The sequence below is a fragment of the Chanodichthys erythropterus genome, chromosome 18 (assembly GCF_024489055.1).
Source record: "Chanodichthys erythropterus isolate Z2021 chromosome 18, ASM2448905v1, whole genome shotgun sequence".
Classification (NCBI taxonomy): domain Eukaryota; kingdom Metazoa; phylum Chordata; class Actinopteri; order Cypriniformes; family Xenocyprididae; genus Chanodichthys; species Chanodichthys erythropterus.
The window spans coordinates 7,439,788-7,467,787 of NC_090238.1; the positions used below are offsets into that span (position 1 = coordinate 7,439,788).

The 28,000-nt window shown below is 37.0% G+C and overlaps 2 protein-coding genes across 2 annotated transcripts; one reads left to right on the forward strand and one right to left on the reverse strand.

Moving 5' to 3' along the window:
* Window positions 1–5,033: 5,033 nt before the first annotated feature.
* Window positions 5,034–17,080, forward strand: c18h8orf74 (chromosome 18 C8orf74 homolog). The gene is made up of 4 exons (XM_067368470.1): window positions 5,034–5,078; window positions 5,357–5,546; window positions 6,186–6,583; window positions 16,892–17,080. Exons 1-4 carry the CDS (start codon window positions 5,034–5,036, stop codon window positions 17,078–17,080), a joined length of 822 nt encoding a protein of 273 aa, XP_067224571.1.
* A 1,741-nt stretch (window positions 17,081–18,821) lies between these two features.
* Window positions 18,822–24,121, reverse strand: LOC137007154 (L-threonine 3-dehydrogenase, mitochondrial-like). Its single transcript, XM_067368471.1, has 8 exons — window positions 23,938–24,121; window positions 23,670–23,712; window positions 22,593–22,663; window positions 22,348–22,497; window positions 22,074–22,246; window positions 21,755–21,845; window positions 19,148–19,417; window positions 18,822–18,961 (listed from the first exon to the last, which is right to left on the reverse strand). The coding sequence occupies exons 1-8, from the start codon at window positions 24,119–24,121 to the stop codon at window positions 18,822–18,824; spliced, it is 1,122 nt and encodes a 373-aa protein (XP_067224572.1).
* Window positions 24,122–28,000: the final 3,879 nt, after the last annotated feature.

Below are 28,000 nucleotides of genomic sequence, written 5' to 3' on the forward strand. Positions count from 1 at the left end.
ATCCTCTGTGCGCTTAAGTGACCCACTATTACCCGCAAGCTAAAGAAACATTAATACGGATGTTTTTATAGGTTCTATGTTTGATTTCTAACACTGCCAAATCTTGCAATGGCACACCAAGCACAAAACCCCTTTAATTAGAGCTAATTAATTACTAAACATCTCTGAGAGGTGTACTGTACATATATATTTGACACTAATTATAAATCTCTAAAGGTTAAATTAATGGTTGAAAGTGCTACACATGATTTCCACAATTAGTAAGTGAGAACTTGGCAGCCCATTGGGAGAAAACTGCAATACAACGCTGTCAGATTACTGAAACTGAAGCAAGAACGTTTAAGACTCATGGGATATGTGTGAGAAGAGGGAGGGAACATGAAACACCTTCACTAGATCTGAAATGCAAATATCACTGTAAAACCGAACAGTGAAATTAATGAAATGAAATGAGTTTGTTTCACTCAAATAATAATGAAAGTACTTAATAGAAACTCAAAAAATAGTGAACTCAAAATTTCATTGTTGTAAGCTGAACTTAATATGATTGAGTTGCAGCAGATTTCTAATTCCCGGCATGCTTTGCATCAGACTATATAAATAAATGCTGAAATTAAGGCTTATTTTGTGTGTTTTTGCACAAGATTAACATAGGGAGACATAAAATAGTGTTTAATGTTGTGTTATGTTGGGATTTACAGGGGGTTCTGTTATGTTAGTTTTGTAGGTTTACCATTGTGGTGAAGAGTAGAGCCTATGGTTATGTTGAGGATGGGCTGCAAAACTTTAAGGACCATATATACTGTATGTTGTTTGATTATATACATCTTTTTGATAGTTATAATAGCATGTGTTATTAGCTATCTATCATTTAAACATGAAGATCTGAATGTGATGTTAATGTAAATGAACTGTATGTAACTAACATTAAGATAAGTGGGGTGAGGCTGAGAAGGATGCTGGTGATGTGATTGTTAACAAAGAATATACACTAACAAGAAGCGAAACTCAATAGAACGTTCCATTGCAACACTGATGCCCAGCAGCAGCCCTGCGTTTCCACCATTTTGGCGTGAAAGCGACTCATCGGTCCACTAGTTTCTATGGCAATATCAGCTGCTTTGTTAAAAAAAAAAAAAAAAAGTACATTAAAGCTAAAATCCAACCTGGATGATGACAACACAGAATAAAATACTATCAATAGTGATCATCAAATCCTTTTAACATTTTATTTTACAGACTTTGTGTTTATGTCTTCCACTTTTTTCACAAAACCTTTGCTCTCTAGAAACCCAATCAGTTTGGGTTAAAAATTCTTTGAAGTTCAAGTATTAGCATTATAAACACTGAATTAATACCAACATATGGAATTAAAGTAAGGACATGCATCAGAAAAATTGGGAATGATGTACAATAAATATATAACAGAAAATAACAGCTTGTTTTTGCAGTGTTGTATATGAAAGCAAAAGTGGGAATTATGCGATAACGGACACAGCAATGCATCAAGTATTATAAGATCATTATGCTTGTAGCATGATCCATTAAAACATACAATATATATATATTTCAATCCAGATAGTGGGGTAACTCTATTATTATTCCATTAGGTCTGATCTATAGGCTATTGTTCGCTGCAAACATGATGATCTTAAATGATCTTAGTTGCATAAAATGGAAATAATAAAGTAGGCTAACTACGTTACCTCAGATGGATGAATGGTTGGATTCCACAACTGGTAAAATAAAACATATATAAGACAATACAACATTTACCGTTGGTGCCATAAAACTTACTGTTGACTTAATATGAAAAATGTTCAATTGCGCTTCTGATTTGGTTGTAAAATTCACTGATTTTGGGTGCGTAAGATGTGAAGGATTCTATGGTCCAGTTGGCAATTTCACACCATAATGGCGGCCATGCTACCAGAGAGCCACCTAGTGGCTGATGCCCAAAATTGATAAGAGTTCCGCCTCTTGGGTTCTATACTCTTTGTTGTTAATGAGAGACACCTGCGCACCACACTGGCCTTGCTCCGCTTCCACCGCTCTCGGCCCCGCCCCACTTGTTACAAAAATTAAGTTCTACTAACTTAACAAAATGAGTTAGTTTACTTAAATGTTTTGAGTATTCCGAACTTATTGAGTTTTACAGTGTTAGGTTTTGCTTAGTCTTATTTAACTTTATTACCTTGAGTTTGATGAACTTAAACCATTTACTGCAGTCGGGTTCCTCAAACCATTTAAGTAACAATATAGTTGTTAAGACTAAGATTTGTTTTAAACTGAATGAATAAAATAACCTTAAAATCTTTAAGTTGAGTTTACTGTTATGATTGACTAAACCAACACTAAAATATAAGTGAATTTAACTCAATGTATATGAGTTTACAGTACTCATACTTACTGGTTTTAAACTTAAATGGTTTACGGCAATCGGTTTCCTCATATGGTTTGAGTTACCATAACTTTGCGGGTTTTACAGTGTACATCTGTTCAGTTTCATTTAAATAATTAGCAAAGAACTTAAAAACTGTGTAGAATGATTTCCATAATGCTACTGACAGGCCTATAATACCAAGATAATTAACACTTACTTAATATCGTAACAGAAATAAGAGCTGCTAGATATTAGTCACTTTTCAACATAAAAAACTTGAACATTCTAAAATGAGATTTGTAAAAGTGACTAAATAATAATAAATGCTTTATATAATATGACAGCTATTCTCATAGCCTTTGTAACCACTGGAAAGTTTGACATTCAAAGCAATGCATCAGTTTATCTGCTAGTACTCAACATCATTGTGAAACCTATTATCAGCTCTCACACAAACAAATACTTCAGTCCTTAATCCATAATTGCATTTTCCTATTTTAGCTCAGACTTCTTAGTTCACACTGCAAAAAAATGACTTTCTTCCTCTGTATTTTTGTCATTTTTTTCCAGTACAAATATCTAAGCATACTTAAATCAAGGCACATTTACTTGAGATGCAAAATTACTTATATTGTGTTTTGTTTTCTGAAAAATAGATTAAAATTAAGTTAGTTTAAGCTGAACACAAGAACAAATATCTGCCAACGGGGTCAGAAACATAAACTTAATTGAAAGGGCAAACAAGACTATTTTTCTTAGCCCAGCAAGAATATATTTTGGTAACACTTTATTTTAAGGTGACATACTTACACATTACCACATGTACTTACTATAGTAATAACAGTAAATTATACATGATTATAACTATAACTAACTACAACAATGGAAAAAAATAAGAGACCACTTAACATGGATTTCTGAACTTGGAGTGGTCTCTTAATTTTTCCCATAGTTATATAGTTGTTAATTAATATTACTCAGTACTTGAGTACTGAAGTACAATGTAACTAAGTCACCTAAAATAAACTGTAATAAAAATTCATATTTTTCTTTTAAAGTAAATGTATATTGAATTAAGAATTTATCAATATTTGTACTGGAAAACAAAACTACTAAGTAAGAAAATTATTTTTTCACAGACAGCATGTTCCACTAAAACCATTAGCTAAAACAGACCTTTTTATTAACCAAATATGTTCACAGAGCCATGTTGATTGTCTGTCCTAATTCCACACATTGGCTTTACCCTATAGGCGCAGGTTCATTCTCCTCGACTGCCAAATCCTCCAACACCAAACCTTCAAGGGCTGTCAATACTTTTAAAGTAATCCATCTAGAAAATTCAACAGGTTTTCTTACAAAAAGGAGTGCTCCTTCCTCCGGCTCACACAGATGAGGATGAAACAGGCACTGCGTTTGAAAGCATGACGTTCCCTCCTGTGAAGAATGTCACTTTTCATCCGTGACCATGCGAACCACGGACATGCCACAGCTGCATATTGTCTATCCACAGTCATTCATTCCATTAGGCTAATTATCACAGGCAGACCTTCATCCAGAGAGGAGGAGGAGGAGGAGGAGGAGAAGTGGGACTCCTCTGAAAGAGGATTATACTGTGTGGCCATCTGTGCCAAACAGAATTAACTCTTAGCTCTCCAAAACTGAGCTGTTGTTCATGGTGTAGACATAGAAACACAGAAATGGAAACTATTGGCTTGCGCTGACCAACAAAAAGTGACACTGCATATGTTGACAATATGTACATTGTCATGTTAGCAAATTTTTTCTTAATATTATGAAATCAGATCCAATATTATTATCATAAAATTACTGAGGCAAATATAGTATTCAATATTTATCAAATTTTTCATCATATTACAAAAAAAATCTAATATTGTTCTTAGCATAATATTAAACAATATTATGATTAATCATATTCATTTTACATTACGAACATTATATATAATAAAATATTCACATTAATATAATATTGTGGCAAATTTATACCAAATCGTTAAAACAAAATGACATTTTATCACACAAAACAATTAAAAACAAACAAACAGAACCATTATGATATGTTGGGTTTTATATCATGCAAATATGACATTAGTAATAATTAACATTAATTTAGTAATAATTAACATTAATAATTTTGTATGCCTTTATGGGGACAAACATATGAATTCAATTTCAATTAAATATATTAATATATATTAATCAAATGTATTAAATTATTAATTTATTATGAATATTATAAAAGTGCAAAAAAAAGTGTAATATTATTATAATACACAATGCATACTGCTGTAGCTATATATTATATAATGTTAACATCAATATCATAATATTGTTTGTTATGACTTTGATATATTGAGTCAAATGCGTGCAGTATTATCAAATAATTAATATTAATAACACAATATTGTTATGTCTAAAGTTTACACTTGATATAAGCTCGAATGCGTGCAGTATCAAATAATTCATAAACAAATAATAAATCAAATAATTAGGCTAATATTAATATCACAATACTGTTGTCGAAAGTTTACACTAGATAAAGCTCGCGTTGTTTAAACAGAACATACTACATAGAAAGTACTGTAATCTTCTGGGTTTCCATGGCAACAAACACAACAGCAGTCGTCTCATGATGGCCTCCATACACACATTACAGGAGATATCGAGGATGAAGGTAAACCTTCAGCTATTTGCTTTTGACTAAACCACATTCTCACACAAATAAACGCAATTTAGAGCCTACTTAAAATAAATAGCCCGAGATATATTGTGAATCTTACCTGCGCGCGAACTTGTTTGATAGAGACTTGAAACACGAAGCAGATGCGCGTGATGCATCCAAAGTCACGACGATACAGTATACATCTATCATTTGCTGTGAAGGACGTTTGTGCGCATTAACACACAGCTTCTGTTGTCTTGAAACCTCGTATCTGATGTGTGTTGTTTCAGAGAGATGATGGTATTGAACGTCTGAGCAGCTGTTTTCACTGGAAGGAGTTTGATGGTGATGATAAACGACAGTATTTACATCAACAGTTTGTGTATGAGAATGTGATGTTAGCAATTACAAGAGGACTGTCCTGGTCAACAGTAGCACAAGTGGCAAACATCACCAAAGAACTCCTGCCGAAACTCAAAGGTGGGCTATTTAACAATGTCACTTTTTTTTTTTTTTTTTTGCTGTAGCTAATGCTTTTTGATTATGCCTAGGCTGATACGTGTTTATCACGTGATCACAGGGACGCCCAGAAGTCCATGCGCTCGTCATTTTATGTTTCGTTGTTCATAGCGAAATAAAGATTACACAAACACTTTTATTCATTAATATGTTTTCGAATTAATTGTTGAAATTAGGGTATATCTTTACATTTACTGTAATTTCGTGTTAAGTTTGATGGTGTCACCCTAATTGTGACATGGCACCCTGACCCTTTAAATACATATTGCCAATCGACAATTGACAGTTACTTATTTACAAAATCAGTCAACTTATTTTAATGTCAATTGTGCATCTTACATAATCACACTTTGTGTAGTTTTTCTCTTTGCCAGTGTTATTCACAAAATGTTTCAGATGGTATCACAGATAGATGCTTCATAGAGAGAGATGTAGTTAGATGAGTAAATACAGTACATAGAAATATCTCTATACATTTTCATCCTGGTCTTAGAAAAAAAGTTTGCTTTGTGCAATGACTGTACTCGGGAATCTGTTTATTATCATTTGGAGTTTTTGATTAATAAATGTGACAATCTTTGCTTTTAATACTCATATTAGGTTTGAAGACACCAGATGTCATTTGCCTCATCAAGGATCATTTATCACAGATAGAGCCTCGTCTCTCTGCTGCCCATCATGCTGTTCTCCTGGACTTCATTGTGAAAACATATGTTCCTCATCAGCGGCTTTATCAGGCATTTTTAAACGGTGAGACAGGTCTTCAACACATCAGCTGCGAGATTGAGATTGAAAGCCCACCTCATCCACAGCCCCTTTGTGAGGGTACAGACGCTGTGGAGTGGGAACAGCAGCGGACTCTGAAAGACCTGTGTGTGGCTCAGTCCAGAAAAGAAGCAGAAATCAAGGAACTCAAAGAGAAGGCCGAAGCTCAGATGATGGCAATGTTGCAGGCCAGTTTAAACAATCTTCCACATAAAGACCGGATGAGCAAACAGGTACAAATATCAGCTATTTACAGTATAAAGACCCACATTTGCTTGGATGTTCTGGGTTACTAGGTATTTTCTTACTGGTCTACCCTAAAGTCTCTGTTATAGGCTATTATAGAATTTGCTCTAGAAGTTCCATCAATGTGGGATTTTCCTACCCGTTTTAACATTAACCAGGCAAAAATAAGTATGGTTAATTTGGAAAGGAAACAGTAATTATCACAATTAATGTTTACTTTCCAAAGTAACCATACTTATTTTACTTATCATACTTATACTTACTTGCCTTAGTAAACACCACAAACAACTGATGATTTAAAATAAACAGCAGAAATCAGGGAACAAAAGGCAGAAGCTCAGATGATGGCAACATTACAGGCCAGCTTAAACAATATTCCATATGAAGGCCAGTTAAGCAAACAGGTACAAAATATCAGTTATTTACAGTGTAAAAACTCAAGTTTTGATAACTTGGTGGTTTCTTACTGGTCTACACCAAGGTCTCTTGGAAATTGCTCTAGAAATGTTACTCTATGGGATTTTTGTTTACCAGCCTAAAAATAAGTACGATTGCTTTGAAAACTAATAGTGATGCTTGCCTTAGTAAACACCAATAAATGACTTATAATTAGAATTTATCAACATTTCATTTACATGTTCATCAAAAGGGATAAATGTCAAGTAGACGGATTGTTTGGACAGTGTCTCCGAAGCAACCTGAAATGTAGTTTCCTGCTCAGTGGTGATATAGAACAGGATTGTGATCCTAAGCTGCCCTGTAGATGTTGGCACACTATTACCTTTTCAAAAACCATCAAAGTAAATCTCTAAGCTATTGGCGAGCGGCTCTGATGCGTAACCGCAGGGCTTCCACCAGCACTGACCTAAAAACTGTATTTTGCAAACTTTGCCATTTTATAGCACAATGTGAAATGTGAAGGCTGTAATAATTCATACTGACAGAAGTAACAAAGGATTATTTCTGTTGCATATTGTCCTATAGTTATCACTCTCATACTGAAGACATTCTGCGTTAGACTACTTCATGCTTAAGGAGCTGCAGGCTGTCAGCAGTTACCAGATAAGATGGATTAAAGGAACACCGCTCTGTTATTTAACCTAGTTGAGCACAACAGCCTTGGCCACATTTTCAACAGCTTTGGTTTTTCCTATAAAAATTAACACATGGACTAAGACTTGTGGCCTCTACAGAAGAATAGATCATTGCTTAACAGCCTCAGAGCTTGTGGTAGGTCTGCCTTGAAAGGTTTATATGCTGTCGCCGAAAATCAATTTTTCTGTGAAGAAAATAAATGGAATTTTTACTTCTGAGACCCAGCACTTTTCTCTCTATTCTCTCACTGGAAAATATTGTTGTGTTCTGTGTAATTGTGCTAGAGGGCGCTCATGATTGAAAGAACAAAAAGGAGAACAAAAAAAAAAAAAAAAGAAAGAAAGTAAGAATAGAAGAATTTCGAAACTTAGTTTGCTAAGAATTCACTCACTCGTTTTCTTTCCTCAAGTGAACTATATTGGTAAACTAAAGGTTCGTTCACACCAAGAACAATAACTATAACGATAATTTTATTTGCGTCCACACCAACGAATGATAATAGTCTGTCTATATAAGCTAAGCTTTATATAAGTTTCAAAGTGTGTATGTTGTTGAACATTTTTGCTGTTCTTGTTGCATTTACATGGCTTTAACCAGCAGATTTCATCAGCATGCTATGTTTCAAGTGAATAGCTAGAGTACTCAATCGGATCTAATAGTGAATTTAGAGGACATAGTCAATATAGTGGAATAAAAAAAAAAAAAACACCTAGTCTTTATGACTTCAACTTAAAGGAAGCAAGACAATGTTGTCAAAACTAGCACTGGATACCTGAAGTAATTTTATGTTACACTGTTTTCTAACCTGGCATAATGAGCTCCTCTCCATTAATACTTCTAACCACTTATTACTTTCACAGTTTCCCTTTGTTTGGACTTTGTGTTTGTTTTACACTAACTGTCTGTCATCATGGACACTACTGTGTTTCGTTATTCAGTTTATTATCCTCATTTACTTGTGTATTAAGTTCCCTTGTTTCAGTTCAGTGTTGTCTGGTCTCGTCAATGTTATGGTCATGTTTGCTTATCTGCCAATGTTTGGATTTACCTGTGGATACTATTAAAGACTGTCTTGGATCTTTATCTTCTTCGTCGTGTGTGTTAATACAGCCAGACTGTTACAGAAGACCAGACCACAAAGTGATTAACGGCGACAGGTTTTTTTTTTTTTCGGTTGTTTTCTCCTTTGTGTGTTCGTTTTTGGACTTCCCCCTTCATGGATCTCCCTGCTGTGCAACTCCTGTGCCTTGAACAGGGAAATTGCTCCCTCGAGGAACATTTAACAGATTATTTGAATCTTGCCCATCAAACCACCTTCCCGGACGAATGCCTGTGCTCGTTCCTGCTTGCCCGGCCTCAACACCGCCACATGAGTACAGTTGTCCAGGGATCCACCTCGAGGGAGCTTCGCCACGTTTGTGAAGTGGGTACTGGTTTCCTTGTCAGAATCTGATTCTTTTTCAGTCCTGTTAACCCCACCCAGCCTCCCTCTCCCACAACCTCTCCAAACTGCCTTTATGGAATTAATTATTTTCATCAATCTGTGTCATTTGGCAGGCTCCTCTTCAGCCCTAAGTCGCTCCTACCACCCAATAAGGTTGGGCCAATAGACGATGTCAACGTCCATTGCCGATGCTGACAGACATCATGATGTTGATCTTAATTAATCACACAATATCACCCAGTGCAGTGCATGATTTCAATTTCCATGCAGTTACTTAAAAAAAAAAAAAAAAGAAATTGACAGTTAAATGAACACAATTTAATTCCAATGAATTAAATCGCACTGATGCCAATGTCATCATCCATCAAATTTTTTTTTACTTTAGACATCGCCCAGCCCTACCACCTAGTCATCACTACCTCCCAACAGTCCCTCTGCTTCACCTCAGCCTCCTCTCAGCGGTGTGTGTACCCCTCTGGGAGCCATCGCCGCCTTGATGCCAGAAGCCTGTGGCTCTGCCTTCAGCCTCTGAGAGCTCCGCTCCACCTCGACCCGTCACCCTGGCTCCCGCGCCTCCACCCCTTCCTCCCTCAGCTCCACCGTGGACCATCGGCCATTCGGCCTTGCCGGGCTTCTTGAAACGTCAGCTCCACCTGAGTCAGACATCGACACACCTCTGCTGTGGACTACTCTCCAGCACTACTCTCCAGCCCTCCACCCCTTCGGCTGCAGCAAGCCCCGCCCTCCCTTAGGCTCTGCCTCCACCCTCGATTGCTCCAGCTCCACCTCTAACCTCCAGATCCCCACTTTCACCTCGGGAGGTCATCGCTGCGGCTTCGTTGCGCCGCCTATGTCTTCGGCCGTTCTCGACCTCATCGGCTCACTGTCTGCGCAGTGGGCTCCACCTCCATCACTGTCGTCGCCAAGGTCACGTCTAACACCTTCATACCATGGCTCCTCCCTCCAGCGATGCTGTCTTGGTAGCACATTCCTGTCTGTGACTTGGGTCTCCATCTGCACGCCACTTTTCAAGACCATCCTCTGGATTCATCCACCATCCTCACCACCCTGGACTGTCCTGTTATACATCCCCCTCCCGGATCTTCGCCCTCCACCAGAGCCTCCTCAAGTCTACCTGTTCTCACCATCCTTTCACCCACTACTCTTCATCCATTTGCCATCTCGTCATCCACCTCCAGAGCTCCACCCTCCTTCCCTCTTCTTTTCTTTCATGATGCGATGCCGTGCCTTCCGGGAGGGGAAAAACTGTCACAGTTTCCCTTTGTTTGGACTTTGTGTTAATTTTCTGATTGTCATGGACACTGTCGTCATGTGTTTCGTTATTCAGTTCAGTTGTGTGTTGTTAATTATCCTCATTCAGTTCAGTGTCAGTGTTATGGTTGTGTTTACCTGTCTTCCAATGTTTGGATTTACCTGTGGATACTATTAAAGACTGTCTTGGATCTTCGTCTTCTTCGTCATGTGTGTTAATACAGCCAGACCATTACAATTACGAAGGTATAACTGTTTTCCTTGTATCCATTTTCTTTAAAGTATCCTTGAAAAGGGGGTTTGACTTGTCAAACAGTGGTGGATTTTTCTGGACCTTGGCGATTAACTTCTCCACAGTGTCGTCTGCCATTTTAAATGTGCAAGCCCTTAAATTTTAATGTGATTTGAGTGTCTTCCGGTTCGAAGTAAACAAGCGGAATGTGACACTCATTAATTCAATAGTTGACAGTCGTTGAAGATTTAGCGATCCAAACTTGCGAACATTTGGCCTTTACTTAAAGACGTAAGATTCCTACATCAATATTTTAACAATGTTTTACAATAAAAAATGTTACAGTAACAGTAATTAATTTTTGTGCCCATCAATCATGCTGTATCTAACTGATATATTCACATAAGTTTACATCACATTTCTGAGCATTTCTATCAATTTTCCTTGAAATTATGTGATGATTGCAATCTGAGGAGGTTTGAGTGATCTCTCAGTCTTTCTATACTGATATCTTTTCAGCTAGAGCAACAGAGGAAGCTCATGAGAAGAAAATTGGAGTTAAAAGTTATTCGGGTTAACCGGAATGTGTGACAGACAGGGAAGAGACAGATAAAACATTAAACCAATTAAATGCACGATTATAATGAGTTGTCTACGTTACATGTGTATTTATTATTGCAATGATTAGCATAAGTAGTCTTTAGCATCGCATATATGACTGGCCCTGGACTATAGCATGCTCGCCTTTGACTCAACAGTGGAAACGCATCAGTGACAGGTGAAGTACAGACAGCGGGTTGTTCATTTATTGCAGGGCCAGGACGCTCTTGTAGTCATGCAGCAGCACTTTGGTGGAAGGTCAGTAAAGTAAGGACAATTGTATTGTGATATTACTAATTAACTAATAAATGTACTAAACTGAAATGTTGTCCCTGAGTGCCATAACGACATCTCTCATAAAGGTTCACAACTTTACAAAGTAAACAATGATCCGAAAAAACACTAGCCTCTTTGCCAATTAACACACAAAATACAATTGGTATACTACTTCTACCGAGTTGTACCCACGTTCTTTTTTACAGTAGCGCCCCCTGGAAACAGGTGGATATCGTTATCATTATAGTTGTGGTGTGGACTCTGCTATTCTTTTATATTTAGAACGATTTTTAGAACTATATTGTTATAGTTATCGTCCTTGTTGTGAATGGGCCTTAATTTAGGGAATAGTGAATGAGGTGCATTAGTCCAATATCAACAAAGGGCGAATAGAGCATTAGGTCAATATAGAGGGCGAATTCGGGCACAGCCACAATGTCACACCGCTACAAATGGCTGTTCCCTTCAAATAATACCCTATTTAAAGGGTATAGGGTGTGATTTTGGACACGGCCATGGTTAAATGAGTTTCTACTTCCCTCATCATTACTATCCCTTATGGAAAGAAAATAAATTTCCCTATATATGAATGATCAATATATTAAATTATATAACAGTATATTTGAAAATATACGTAATGTATTGTGTAAATATACAACCCAAATTTCGGAAATGTCGGGAAGCTTTTTAAATTTGAATAAAATGAAAACTAAAAGACTTTCAAATCACATGAGCCAATATTTTATCCACAATAGAGCATAGATAACATAACAAATGTTTAAATGGAGAAATTTTACACTTTTATCCACTAAATGAGTTCATTTCAAATTTGATGCCTGCGACAGATCTTAAAAAATTTGTCATGGGGCAACAAATGGCTGAAAAAGCAAGAAATTTTGAAAAGATTCAGCTGGAAGAACATCTATCAACTAGATAAGTTGATATCAGGTCTGTAACATGATTAGCTATAAAAGGGATGTCTTAGAGAGGCAGAGTCTCTCAGAAGTAAAGGCAGGAACACACCAAGCCGACAGTTGGCTGTCGGGCAGTTTTCTCAGTGTGTTGTGCACCGTCGGCTGAAGTTGGTCCTTGTCTGCTTTTTTTCGGCCAATTCGACATGAAATCGGCGTCGGAGGTCATCGGTCCGCCGGGCCATCTGATCATTCTGATTGGCTGGTCAGCTACTGCCACTTGCATTATTGAGCAGGTGCAGAATGGACGTGCTACTTGGCCGTAAGCTGTCGAGCATCGGTTTGGTGTGTCAGGCCAACTTTGGACCCAGACGCTGCCGACGTGAGCCAACCCCGCAGTTTGCTTTCATCACCACTAGTTTGTTGGCGTTGGCTTGGTGTGTTCCTGCCTTAAAGATGGGCAGAGCTGTGAAAGAGTACATAAAAAGATTGCAGAATACATTAAAAACAATGTTCCTCAATGCCAAATTGCGAAGGCTTTGCAAATCACATCATGTACAGTGCATAACATCATCAAAAGATTCAGAGAAACTGGAGAAATCTCTGTGTGTAAGGGACAAGGCCGAAGAGCTTGGATGCCTGTGGTCTTCAGGCCCTCAGATGACACAGCATCAACACAGCATGACTGTGTCAATGACATTACTAAATGGGCCCAGGATTACTTCCAGAAACCACTGTCGATAAACACAATCTGCCGTGCAGATGCCAACTAAAGCTCTATCATGCAAAAAGGAAGCCATATGTGAACATGGTCCAGAAGTGCCGTCGTGTCCTGTGGGCCAAGGCTCATTTAAAATGGACTGTTTCAAGGTGGAAGTGTTGTATGTTCAGATGAGTCTAAATTTGACATTCTTGTTTGAAAATCATGGACGCCATGTCCTCCGGGGGAGGAGGGAGACCTTCCAGCGTGTTATCAGCGTTCAGTTCAAAAGCCAGCATCTCTAATGGTATAGGGGTGCCACTAATTCCATTCAAAAATTGAAACTTGTATATTATATTCATTCATTACACACAGACTGATATATTTCAAATTTTTATTTCTTTTAATTTTGATGATTATAACTGACAACTAAGGAAAATCCCAAATTCAGTATCTCAGACAATTAGAATATTACTTAAGACCAATACAAAGAAAGGATTTTTAGAAATCTTGGCACACTGAAAAGTATGAACATGAAAGTATGAGCATGTACAGCACTCAATACTTATTCTGGGGCTCCTTTTGCCTGAATTACTGCAGCAATGCGGCGTGGCATGGAGTCGATCAGTCTGTGGCACTGCTCAGGTGTTATGAGAGCCCAGGTTGCTCTGATAGTGGCCTTCAACTCTTCTGCATTGTTGAGTCTGGCATATTGCATCTTCCTCTTCACAATACCCCTTAGATTTTCTATGGGGTTAAGGTCAGGCGAGTTTGCTGGCCAATTAAGAACAGGGATACCATGGTCCTTAAACCAGGTACTGGTAGCTTTGGCACTGTGTGCAGGTGCCAAGTCCTGTTGGAAAATGAAATCTGCATCTCCATGAAGTTGGTCAGCAGCAGGAAGCATGAAGTGCTCTAAAAACTAAAAACTTCCTGGTATATGGCTGCGTTGACCTTGGACCTCAGAAAACACAGTGGACCAACACCAGCAGATGACATGGCACCCCAAACCATCACTCACTGTGGAAACTTTACACTGGACCTCAAGCAATGTGGATTGTGTGCCTCTCCTCTCTTCCTCCAGACTCTGGGATGCGACAGCTGAAACCTATGTCTTGCATACGTCTGTGCGTAGTGGTTCTTGAAGCACTGACTCCAGCTGCAGTCCACTGTTTGTGAATCTCCCCACATTTTTGAATGGGTTTTGTTTCACAATCCTCTCCAGGGTGTGGTTATCCCTATTGCTTGTACACTTTTTTCTACCACATCTTTTCCTTCCCTTCGCCTCTCTATTAATTTGCTTGGACACAAAGCTCTGTGAACAGCCAGCCTCTTTTGCAATGACCTTTTGTGTCTTGCCCTCCTTGTGCAAGGTGTCAATGGTCGTTTTTTGGACAACTGTCACCCATGATTGTGTAGCCTACAGAACTAGACTGAGAGACCATTTAACACTCTGAGGTCTGAGGGTATCGCCGGCGATACCACCGCGTTTTTTTTCTTACCAGTGTGAAAGAGACTCAAAATACTCTGTTAATGTTGCACATACAATTAAGAGTTATACACCATTTTAATCTGTGGAATATCTTCTTTTATTTGTGTACACTCAGAGTAAAAACAAAATGTTGTGCTTTTTGTAAAATAAAGAAAACTAACATGATGCATGATCTCTCGTCTCCCTCTGAAGGAAGTCCAATCTGATAGTTCTCAGAAAATGAACTGTAACTTAGTGAATACTAATCACAAAAAAATTAGACTTATGTAAAAAAAAAACGTTGAAATGTCAGGTTTTAAATCGTGTAAGTCAAATTGTTCATTCAAACATTCTGTGTTTATGTAATCTGTATGAAAAGAGAGCCATGTCAGAAGTCCTTGATTCAGCTCATTATCCGCTAATGCGGCCACGCCCACGGAGTCAGCGCTATTCAGACGCAAATTCTAGCGATCTCTGTCCTCTGTTAGTTCGGTTAGTTCCTGGATTGCCTATTCTTCTTTAGTGCTCAGGCATTTGTGGACTAAAGGTGTACAGAGCGCCCTCCGGCTGTGAGTATGAATTGAAAACACAGTATCCAGCACTCATAGTAATGACAATAAATCCTGAATAAATATTACTCTTCTGTATAGAAGATTGACAAACATATGACAATCCATCAATATTTCTCCAAATGTGCATGCTTTTAAGCTAAAAGCCTATATGAAATGCCCTAGAGGTAACATAATTGTTCAGACACTTTGAATCACAGAAATACATTATATTTTAAAGAATATAATAGAATACCATTTTAAATTGTAATAATATTTCACAGTATTGCTGTTTTTTCTGTTTGTTTGATTTACACCATGATGAGATATGAATCATGATCACAGAGGGTTTTTTCACAGCCTACCTGACTGAAAGGCCTCATTAATATGCAAGTAATTTCAGGTCATTATTATGTGATTCTTTTGTCTTCTCAGGTGAGAATCACCCATTATACATGAGGATTCATGCCTCCACGCATACTGTGTTTCTTGACCAAAGATGTTTTAGAAAATTTAAATCTCTCTATTGTTTTATATGAACAAGCAGGCAGCATAATTTTTACCTCATTTTGAAGCAAAAACTCTAGTCTACAACCTCAAATACCCAGAAGTCTTGTGAACAAAGATTTAATATATATCTTTTGGCTTTATTTCAGTGACTTAAGTTTTTTTGTTTTTTCAATAACCACGCATAAACGTTATTCCTTCAAAAACACAAACATGTACATACATGTGTGTTGAATACAGTGTAATGACACTTTTTCCATTAATATGTTTATGAACAACTGAAAAAGCACAAATGTCAGGGCAAGTCAAAACTTCTCCAGAGTCCCAAAAATCCTCAGACCCCTGAGGGTTAAAGGCCTTTGCAGGTGTTTTGAGTTAATTAGCTGATTTTTGAACAATATTGAACCTTTTCACAATATTCTAATATTCTGAGATACTGAATTTGTGATTTTCTTTAGTTGTCAGTTATAACCATCAAAATTAAAAGAAATAAACATTTGAAATATATCAGTCTGTGTTAAGTTTCACTTTTTGAATGGAATTAGTGAAATAAATCAACTTTTTGATGATAAACTTCTGATGTTTACGAAGTATTTGTGAATCAGGAGAAGAGTTTTCGGGAAGGTCTCTTTACACGCAAATCACTCACATATTTACTCATATATTTACGAATGTTTACGAATATATGTGTGTACAATATATTCACATCTATATGGAAACATGTAATATAAGTACACAATGAAGGATAAAACTTTATCAATATTACATGTAATACTATGTTTGTCTTAATTTCTATATATTTTTATGTATCAATATATAGCCATACATGGTCAATGTATATATTGCAGTATATTGAAAAATATATATTGCAGTATATTGAAAAGTATAAGCGCTAGTTTCCCATATATGGAAATGTATCATGTAATATATTGCATTCATATTGCATTCATATTGCATTTTGCAGTATTTTCCCATATATTTTTGTTCTGTATGGGATGATCCCTGAAGGTGACTGCTTACGTTGCTACTACAAAACATAACAAATGTGAATATTTGTCTGATGGGAAACAAACTAAAGCAAACAATTGAGTTTTAGTAACTAATTACACAAATGTTCCATTTTCATCTTTTGTAGATGAGGCTTCAGTGCTTAATGAACTCTTTGGGAATAAAATGAAAGATAAGATCAAAGTATTAATCACGAAAATATTTTTCTTTGACTCATATTCTCTCCTTTAGGAGGTAGAAGAGCTGCTGCACAGTTTTCTGCAGTCGCAAGGAGAAATTATAATGGAGTCTCTGATGAATGAAGCCTGTCTCACTGAGAATCTGCTGCAGATGAAACTGAGGCACTTCGCAAATCAACCTGTTTTCCCTAAAAAGCACAGTGTGTCAACTCCTACAAAATCAAAGAAGAAGGGAATTTAAAGTACAGTTCTATAAAAGTTCTATATTTTGAGATTCATGAAATATAATAAAAATAAAGTTTGATAACTTCTTAATGTATAAGTTGTGTGAACTGTGTATAGAGGCCACATCCACAATGCAGCTAATATGGTTGAATTCCAACCCAATTCACTCATATTTACCAAATGGAGTAATAAATTAGGAGATTCTCGCCCATATCTAAATGAGTTCCTTAAAATTTGCAGTGGCCATAAAAACCAGCGACAGCTCTGGTTTTTTATTGACTGCATTTCATTAAACATATGAACAGTTTGGCAGTGACGTTTCACTACTCTAATTTTTTTTTTTTTTTTTTTTCCCAAGCCAAGGTTTTATACAACTTAAAGGAAAAGTTGACCCCACAATGAATATTCTACCAATCACTTTTATATTTTTCCAAACCTGTATGACTTTCTTTCTTCTGTAAGACACAAAAGAAATTAATTGCCCAAACTATGGAAGTCAGTTGGCTCCAATGTTGTTTGGACACCAGCGTTCTTCAAAGTAGGGCTGCAAAGATTAATCGCGATTAATCGTTTGCAAAATAAAAGTCTGTGTTTATGAAATATGTGTGTGTGTGTGTTCTGTGTATAATAATTATGTATAAATAAATACACACACATACAGGTATAAAGTTTAGAAATATATGCATGTATTATATATATATATATATATATATATATATTACATATAAACATAATTTTAAATATAAATATAACATTTTTCTTAAATATATACGTGAATGTGTGTATTTATATATACATAATTATTATACACAGAATACACACATATATATTACGCAAACATAGACTTTTATTTTGCAACCGTTGCAGCCCTACTTCGAAGTATCTTCTTTTGTGAAGAAAGTCAGTCATACAGGTTTAGAATGACATTTTTGGGTGAACTATTGTATCACTAAGACTGATGAAAAAGACAAGTGATTCTCAAATGCTACTAAATTAATTTAATCACTAATCCTTTTACAGCTTAACATATATATATATATATATATATATATATATATATTACAGAGTTACAGATGTCAAGTCTTTATAATTAAATAAATTGTTCTCACAAGTAAAAAAACAAAAAAAACAAAAAAAACAAACAAACAATGGAATTCAGCTACAGTATAAGGACCATGATGAGGTTATTTTCATAAAACTAAGAGTCTAATAATGCCCTTTAGAAATAGCACCATAATTATGATTGTCATTTTATACTATGATATTACATTTCTTTCACACAAGCACCCAATATTTCATAAGTATACACTACCGCTCCAAAGTCTGGGGTCAGTACAAATGTTTTTGAAAGAAGTCCCTTATGCTCACCAAGTCTGTATGTATTGGATCAAAAATACAGTAAAAATAGTAATATCATAAAATATTATTACAATTTAAAATAACAGCTTTATGCTGATTTGCTGCTCAATAAACATTTTATTATTATCAATGTTTTGATGATTAGTAAGTTCAAAAGAACAACATTTATTTGAAATAGCAATTTTTTTTTTTTTTGCAACATTATAAATGTCACAATTTAAGCTTATAATTGAACCTTGTAAATATTTGGTTTATCTTTAACAGGAAAAACAAATACATGCTACATATGGAAAAAGGCAGACAGTTTGACCTTCATTAATCTTAGTGCACTACAGGGCCCAATTACCATCCCTTCCATTAGGTCCCAAAAACCTCATACACATAATAGCAGATGGTGCTTAGTTTGCTTGAGACATTCTGGAGTCTGATCCAGTAAAGTTAAGCATCGTCTGAACCAGCTCTGGCAAACCATAGTCATGCTTCCAGCCCCAGTCACTGCGGGCACTGGCGTCATCCAAGATCATTGGCCAGCTGTCAGCTAGAAGCAATAACACAGAAACACAGATATCACACTGACCTGTGTTCAGTTTGGAAGAGTCTAAATGGCATTATCTGCTGAATGTTTTATTTAAACGCAAATTTACATGCATGATCAAAAAACACTTTAATTTTATCATAGTATAAATTGCAACACTGTGTTTATACTGATGTGTCAGGCCCTTACCAATGGCCTGTCGACCTGGGTCAATCTTATATGTAACCTGCAGGTCTGGCAGGTGCCTCCTGATTTCTCGAATCAGCTCCTCTGGAGTGAAGCTCATGGCGCTGATGTTGTATGTGCGCATACTAAGTATCTCAGCAGGAGCTTCCAGAACCTCCAGTGTGGCTCTCAGACAATCCTCAATGAACATCATGGGGAGTCTTGTGTCAGGCCTCAGATTGCACACAAATTTACTCGTTTTTACAGCATTGTGGAAGATATGGACAGCATAGTCTGATAGAAGAGACAGAATAAATGGAGGTGAAGGTTTTACATTAGCCTTCCAGAGCAGTGTTATTTTAGTGTTATTCATATATTGCTGTACCATTTAAATCGGTATGAAACCAAAGTTGCAGTAGTTTTTTCTTTCTATTGTGACGTGTGTCTGCGTGAAACGGCTTCTCCAACAAGAAAAATGTAGGGCGGGACTTTATTTTGTCTATTGGGAATTGATTGAATCACAAGATCATTGTCATTTGCTATGGTCGATCTCATGTGAGTGACAGGTTGTCCTGCCCTCACGCTAGTAAACATCGTCAGAGAAGAGCTGTCACTGCAAGAGGGAAGGGAAGTTATTTTGATTAAATATTACAAGGGTGTCACAGCATGTGGCTGAAACCAAAATGATTATCATGGAATAAAGAATATAACACAACCACATAAACTAAAGATGACACGGAACAATGAACAGAGGAAACTGAGGACTTAAATATACAGTGATTGATTGACAGAGAATTGTCACTTGCATGTGCTACGAGGGGAATGACAACACAATATCACTGCAACACAATTTTTCGGCTGTTTTTCCTTGCAGCTTTCAGCCTTTACTCAAACAAAGCTGCTGTATGTCCTCCATTGTTGTTTACTGTCACTTTCTTCTTCACGTGAGAATGACGTCGATCACTACTTTCCGGCATACACTACGCCTATCAAGTAGGGGGGTAGTAGGGTTTGCTTCTGTCCCGAATCATACTGTACTGTACTGAACTGAACCGTACCGCTCAGTGGAAATGAGTCATAAGGGAACTAAGTTGCAAAAAGAACTCTTGCAACGTCTTGCAAAGTATAATTGGGACAGGAAAAACTAAAAAAAAACACAATGAAACTGAAGAGACTGAGATTGTTACAGTAGCTTCCCCTCCCGAATTGTGTGTCCTCCTGTCAAATAAGAGTCCAACTGGGGAGGGTGGAAGGGGCCTTTGGAAGAAGGAAAAGGGCTGGCAATAGAGGTGGAGACCCAGGTGGAGCCAAATAGCCAATGCCACCAATAGATCTGGAGGCTGAGGCCAAGCCAGAGTGCCAGAGGACTGAGGCGGAGGCGGTGGGACTGAGGACTAAGGTAAAGCCGGAGGGAAGGCGGAGCCCAAAGTAGTCAATGGAGTGGAGGGACGATGCACAGCTAAAGGCCTGGAAGTCTGCAGGCAGAGCAACAACTGATCAAGGTGGAGACACAGGGACAAGGAAGCCCAGTGGAACTGCAACAACAATGGCCCCAGGTGGAGCCAAGGGAGGGAGGAGCCAGGGTGGAGCCAACTGATCGACGAGCTTAGGTGGAGTGACAGGCTTGGCTGGAGGCGGAGCCAGGAGATCTCCTTGCCAAGGTGAAACTGGAGACCATACGACCCGAGGCAGATCCATGCAGCAGAATAGAGTCAACAGTGGGGGAGCTGAGGGACTGAAAGGAGCCAGTGGAGGCAGGGCCAAAGGACTGGCTAGTTTTGGTAGAGGAGGTAGGAGAGGGAGGCTGGGTGGTTCCATTGGAGACGCAGGAGACTTGGAGCTGGAGGATATTTTTATTTTAGTTTTAGTAATTTTAATACTTCAGTAGTAATTACTTTATTTCAGTTAAGCTGTGTTTCCCCAGGAACTAGGGACTTTGGTGTGGTACTCGGTGTGTTTCGTTTGCAGGAACCAGAGTCTAAATGAAGTTCCGGGTAAAAATTTTCCTGACAGAAAGTACCTGCTCACAAGGTAGTACTTTTTCAAAGTTCATAAACTTTCAGGGGTAGGACTAGGGTGCTGAACATGCTGATTGGCTGAGTTCACAGAGCATTTTGATTGGTTGACTACACGCAGCATTTTATTTCAACCACCATTTTTAGAAGTCGCAGTGCGAATGTTGCAGTGTGTGCAGTAAGAGTGGTTCGCTATTCAAATCAACAATTGAGTTTCAAAAATATGACCAATGGATGCATGATGAGGTTAAGGCTTTATTAAGCTTATATGTGGAGGACGAAATTGGACAGACTGGAACTGGAAAGTCACGCACAGTCCTACATCACCGGACTAATATGCTTAATCTTCATGGTACTTTACACCACGATGGAAATGCAGACAGCAACAGGTCTGGGGGGAAAATGTTCCTTGTTCCAAGTAATTTTGGTGGAAACTTGGCTTTAGCTGCCAAGGCATCATTTCTAATTTTCTGAAAAGTTTTTTTTTTTTTTTAAGTTTAAGTTTTTCATCTAACATTTTCTATTTTATTTCAGCTTTATTTCAATTAACATATATACTTTTTAATAGTGTTAGTTTACAACAACAACAACACTGTTCCACAGGAGATATGCTCACCTGTAGTTCCTCCAACAGGTTGAGAGTCTACAGAAATGATTCCTGGGTATCTGAGACAGCGGAAGTCAAGACCAAACCTGTGATGGTAATACTTGAAAATACAACAGAAAAATGTGATTTGAATAATGCATCACAGAGCATAAAAAAAAAAAAGCAAAATATGCATGAAATTAATATGCATTAAGACCTCATGAAATGGCTGTCGATATATATTTCCTATTGCCTAAGCTTATACTATTTCTTTTCTCATTCTCTTTTAATATCATGCTAAATGTTTCACAAAATGTTTAGGATTAAGTGTTCTCAAAAGTGTACTGACCTCTCCCATTAGCTCAGCGTGAACCTTGGACACTCCGTAAATGGTTCGTGGTCGTTGGATGCACAGATCAGGGGTGGGGTTACGAGGGGAGGAGGAGCCAAAGGCTTCAATAGTACTGGGGATGAAAAGACGGAGCCCATGTTCGACGGCAATGTCAAGAACGTTGTGCAACCCTAAAGATGAGGAAGTTGGAAAAGAAAGCTCTACCACTGAACCGTGATTGAAGATGAAAATGATACAAATGAAACAAATGCCAAATCTCTCTGTGACTAACCAGTGATGTTGATGTCACGAGCGAGGGACACATTGGCCTCTCCTACTGCACTCAGAAGGGCGCTGTAGTGTATCAACCAAGTGATGCGGTTGTTCACAACAATCTCACGCAAGTTTTTGTAGTCCAAAATGTCGGAATATATAAAGGGACCTGAAGTCAAAATTTACAATTAAAAGCCTAAAATCAATATAAATAAGTAAAAAAGAAAGAATTGATGCTGCCCACCATAAGTAAATAGAACTCACCACTTTGGTAAACATGATTTGGGGGTTTCCTGATATCAGACAGAATTACATTATATTTTCCAAACTGCATCCTATAACAAAAGATAAACAAAAATCTCATATTTAACTATTTACTACCAGAATTAAAGAGTGCATTAAACAATGGGTGCTTCTCATTTCTTATTTGTGCATCCTCGTTTAATTTCTTCGCTTCTTTTCCTTGTGTCTCAGCTACACCCCCTTAGGGTAGGAGGTGAAGGATACACCTGTGAAAGCAATCTGGTCGAATGCGTTTTCAACAACTTCTGGAAGTGGTAGAAAGTGGACAAGCTCAAAACGTTTTAGACCTGTTTAAACGTCACCAAACTGTTCCAAGTGACCAAAACGCATCTTAATAATATCCGGTGGAAATAGGACTTTTGAGTATTCAGAAGCACCCAAGATTTTGTCTGGAATACCATAAAAAGTTTCTACCTGACAGATATTTCTGAAATAAGGTGTGCTTTATTTTTTTATCTTTTTAACAAACTGTTCCCATCAAACACTACAAGATTTTCTATGAAATCTGTCTACTCTGACTGACCAAACCCTGTAAACTTTTGGCAACATTCAGTCTAGGGCTGTCACTAACAATTAGTAATGAGGCAATAATAATTGTTTCAAATAAAGCATCAAAATCAAGTCATCAGATGTTTTTTTATTTTTTTATTGAAAAACACTTAAAATGCATAATGTAATATTCATAATATAAACAATCAACTTGTGTACATTATATATTATAACAAATGCCTGAAGAGGGCGCCATTGGCCTGATGATTGTTGTTGTTACACTTTACAGCATGATCAAATCCTCGTTTAATATTGGCCAAACATCATTTATTTCAAATGTCAAATAATTCAAACTTTTATTTTGAAATCGTGATGAGCAAAAATTTGCATACTTATTTGTATTAATTGATTTTTAAATGGTTTATTATATCGTGCAGCCATAGAAAATGGTCTAAATGCATTTCATGGATTCTCATCCATGGAATGAGCCACTTCCAGTATTTTGCCAGTTAATCAAGGATAATCGTGACAGCCCTAGTTCAGTCTCACCTGAGCAGTTTGGCTAGACCCACTCCCAGCTGACCCAGACCCCCTGAAAAGAAAAACAGAGAAAATATGATTAAAATCATTATCATCAGTCATGTGTTTCCATGGAGACTACATTTCATGCTTCAGAATGTGGTAACCAGGGAAACATGACATCTAAAGGTTTATATAACATCCATTTAGGCCTCAAAGCTTGCACACACACACACAATCTTTTAAAAACTAACATTACACAATAAATGGTCTAGCCACTTGTCTCCTGCAGTCATACCGGTAATGAGAACTTTGGGATGATCTGATCCAGAGGACACTGAGTGAAAACTGTCATTGGATGCGACTTGGCCCGGAGAGAAACTGACACTGCGAGCTACAACAGTGAGAGGCTGAAAGCCACAGACTGGAGCCAGGAGAACCCGCTGTGCCGCCCCACTCAGAGCTCTTACACAGAACCGCATCTTCTACTCACTGCCAACACACATAACAAAGTGTTGAATAAAGCACCGCATTATACACAGAAATGCACATCCGAAAGAGTCTGTCTTACAAAGGAGTCACATAATCAGCGTCACTCATTTACTTATTTTTATATAAAATATCAGAATCTGAAACATTTCCTTCTTTTACATTTTACAAAAGCATTTAACCCTCTGTGGGACAATTTATGAAATTGAAGTTAGAAAAGAATAATGACTTTATATTTTACATACATTTAAGGAATTAATTTTCTACATCTGACCTTGGACCATTTTCTTAGGGTTTCGTCATTTAACTGACATTGTCCTATTAGGGTAAATTATATTTGGAAATTTGGCAAAACTGCACACACATTCAAATGCATTTTGAAAAGTAGTTAAAAGGTCTTAGAGTTTCAAAAAACATTAAAAAGCTTTATTAACATTCCATTTCAGTTTCATTTGGAACTCGCATGTAAAAATATAAAAAACTTGACACAAATTCAGATGCAACTTCACTGCCTGGAAAATAGTCAAACCATATCTTAGTGTATAAAAAAACCCATCAAAACAGTCATTAACATTGTTTCTTTCTTGGAATTCCAAATCAATGATTGTAGCACAAGTGAAAATCAACAAGACTCTTCTTTTTCAGTGAACCCCACACTTTCCACACGTAACTCGAACTTGACTTGTTTAGTCATCATTTTTGGAGCGTCCCTGATTGTCAGTGAAGTGAGGCCAATAGGCCTTTCCTGTCCTCTGGTTGAAGTATGGATCACATCTTGCATAGGACAATGTATCCAAACACTTCATCTCTGCCATCATCACCACTGCAATGCGATCGTACCGGTTGCAATGCCCTAAGGATGCTCCTGACTGCTTCTATTCTCCTTGATCTTCAACTTCCTCCTTTTTTACTACGACGTTATTTTCTGATGCACTGCCATGAGTCACTATCATCAATACTTTCTATATAAGGTACAGCTTTTCCACTCTGTCTTCTATAAAACTTGCAGGCAAAAAAGGCTATTATACTGCCTGCCAGTAATGAACAATAGTGCATCTATACAGAAAAAAATAGAAAATAAAAATCTATCCCCTAATGGGACTTTGTCATTTTTGCATAACACAGATTTTATTGGTATTTGAGTTAATGAATTGAATTACAAATTATTGAACAAAATGTGCATTAAAAAATTGCAAAAAAAATTTTAGAAAACACATTTGGATGTACAATTTTATTTTATATATATTTTTTTTATTGAATTTATATGTATTTTCTAGTTTAAAATGAACTCACAATGGAGCCTTGACAGCATGTGACCGAACATGTGCTCATGTCTCCTTCAGGTCCTTCTTGCCAAAAATGTCAAGCACATGGCACATAGATTTTAATTTTTTGTCATATGATAATATAACATTTTTTTTGGTTGGTTTGTTTGTTTTTTTGGTTGAATATTATTATTGTATTTTAAATGCAATTTTCTCTACATTATTTATACATGACAAAACACCTTAGAGAATAGCAAATTCTTTGCATTGCTATGATAATTTTACATCTGCATTATATGCATCCTAAATACATATAATTAAATAATACAGATGAACAGGCAGGTATTGGAACAGTATTTATCTTAGATAGTCATGTTTTAAATATGTCTGGGACAAGAATAAAACATTAAAATCCTTACATACAAGAAATTTAAATATTTTAAGAAATAAATAAATAAGACATGGAAAAAGTTTCCAAGAGATTTAATGTGACCTACATACAACAAAGAAAAAAAAAAAAAAAAAAAAATCTTTTAGTTTAAATAAAATTCAACCCCTGGTGCATAAAAGTGCCTGTGGCTGAAGAAACACCCCGGTGCTGCCACCTTCTGGTGAGTGCTATAACAGTCTCACAAAAACCATGACCAAAGTCAAATCCATTTTATTACTAGCTGCCATACGGTTTAGTTCAAAAACGTATCTGATCACCACTTTAAAAGTTCACATTATTTCCTTTCGTGGTCTAAAAATAATCATTTAAAAAATAAACATTTAAACTACATTAAACTGAACTCAGTTGCATGAAGATTACCAGTGAGTCTTTTGGTCACAGCAAGGTGATTGTTGAAGGCTGTCAGACAAGATCTTCACCGTGGAAATGATTTAAATCCATGAACAGATTCTTCTTTATTCCTTTTCTTTTTTTAACTTCACTATTATTAAAGGGTTAGTTCACCCAAAAAAATTCTCTCATTCATTACCCTCATTCCGTTCCACACCCGTAAGACCTTCGTTCATCTTCGGAACACAAATTAAGATATTTTAGTTGAAATCCGATGGCTCTGTGAGGCCTCTATAGGGAGCAGTGACACTTCCTACGTTCAATATTAATATTATAAAGCAAATATTTTTGGTGTGCCAAAAAAATAAATAAATAAAAATAACGACTTATTTAGTGATGGCCGATTTCAAAACACTGCTTTAGGAAGATTCGGAGCACAAATGAATCAGTTTGCGTTGCGTGTCAAACCGCCCACAGCTGAAATCACGTGACTTTGGCGCTCCGAACAGAAGATTCGATACACTGATTCATTTGTGCTCCGATGCTTCCATTGATATATCTATGCGATGCTTCCTGAAGCAGTGTTTTGAAATCGGCCATCACTAAATAAGTCGTGATTTTGTTTTTTTTTTGGTGCTCCAAAAATTGGTGCAAGCCATCGGATTTCATCAGAAATATCTTAATTTGTGCTCCGAAGATGAACAAAGGTCTTACGGGTGTGGAACGGCATGAGGGTAAGTAATAAATGACAGAATTTTCATTTTGGGGTGAACAAACCCTTTAATTACACTTAGCGTAGTAGTGCCTCATATCACACAGTGTGTCTCCCTGCACTATTTACACTAGTGCATTCTGCGACTAAACTTGCCTCATCACAAACTGGGAGGAGACTGGCAGTCTCTATTTACCAATCAACACCAGCTATTATCACAAAAGCTTCTGTTGTAACAACACGCAGCCGGTGATAATGGACACATTTCACTTTTGGTTTCTACATGTACCGCTTTCTGATTTTTAAATAGTTGCGATGTCTCAGTTCGGCGGGACGATCAAAGATCCGGGTGCACTACATTTACGCGTGTTACAATAAAACACATTCCTCCAGTAAATCACGACATTCATTCGTATGCTGAATTTTGCACCAAAAAAGTGATGAAAACATCTATAAGAGAAACTATGATTTACTCACCTTTTATACCACTGCCCTAATCCTCTAGAATAAAGGGGAAAGAAACGGGTAAGGGAACCGTTTGCTCCTAAAACTACATCAGAGTCCAACAGGATCAGGTGTAAATGTTTATCACTGCACAGACACCTTCATCCACCATCAGTATTGCATCAGCTACAGGTCTCAGAATGTCTCTCGTGGAGAGTGTCACGGTGAGCCGGTGTCTGCTGTGATTGGTCAGTCCAGCCGAGACACACCCACTTCACACTGCATGCATTCTAAGATCACATTACCAATTTATCTTCGCTTTATAATTACATCGGACCCAAAACTTTTAAAGCCACACACAAATGTCAAATTAAAAATAAATTAATAAAGTTAGAATGAATAAAAACGAGTGATATTTATTTTATAGAAAGATTGTGCAAAGATACTTTTCACTTGATTTTATATATATATCATTTAGCCTAATATATTCATAATTTATTTTAATTAGCTCATTAGTTCCATATTTTGAAAAACATATTGTCAGATGATCAAATGCAACACTTGATTTCTGACAAAACAGAACATGTAGCCTTTATTGGCTCTATTTACTGTATATCAAAGTCCTTTTAAGGCAAGTCATTTCACTCGGTGGCCATCTTTGAAACACCTC

Bases quoted from the DNA above. Each gene is read 5' to 3' on its own strand.
- c18h8orf74 (XM_067368470.1), top strand. From the start codon at position 5,034: ATGATGGCCTCCATACACACATTACAGGAGATATCGAGGATGAAG. The intron at 5,079-5,356 runs GTAAACCTTCAG...GTGTTGTTTCAG, and splicing joins AGGAGATATCGAGGATGAAG to AGAGATGATGGTATTGAACG. The intron at 5,547-6,185 runs GTGGGCTATTTA...TACTCATATTAG, and splicing joins ACTCCTGCCGAAACTCAAAG to GTTTGAAGACACCAGATGTC.
- LOC137007154 (XM_067368471.1), bottom strand. From the start codon at position 24,121: ATGCGGTTCTGTGTAAGAGCTCTGAGTGGGGCGGCACAGCGGGTTCTC. The intron at 22,498-22,592 runs GTGAGTTCTATT...TTTTGACTTCAG, and splicing joins AAATCATGTTTACCAAAGTG to GTCCCTTTATATATTCCGAC. The intron at 22,247-22,347 runs GTTAGTCACAGA...CCTCATCTTTAG, and splicing joins TCGTGACATCAACATCACTG to GGTTGCACAACGTTCTTGAC.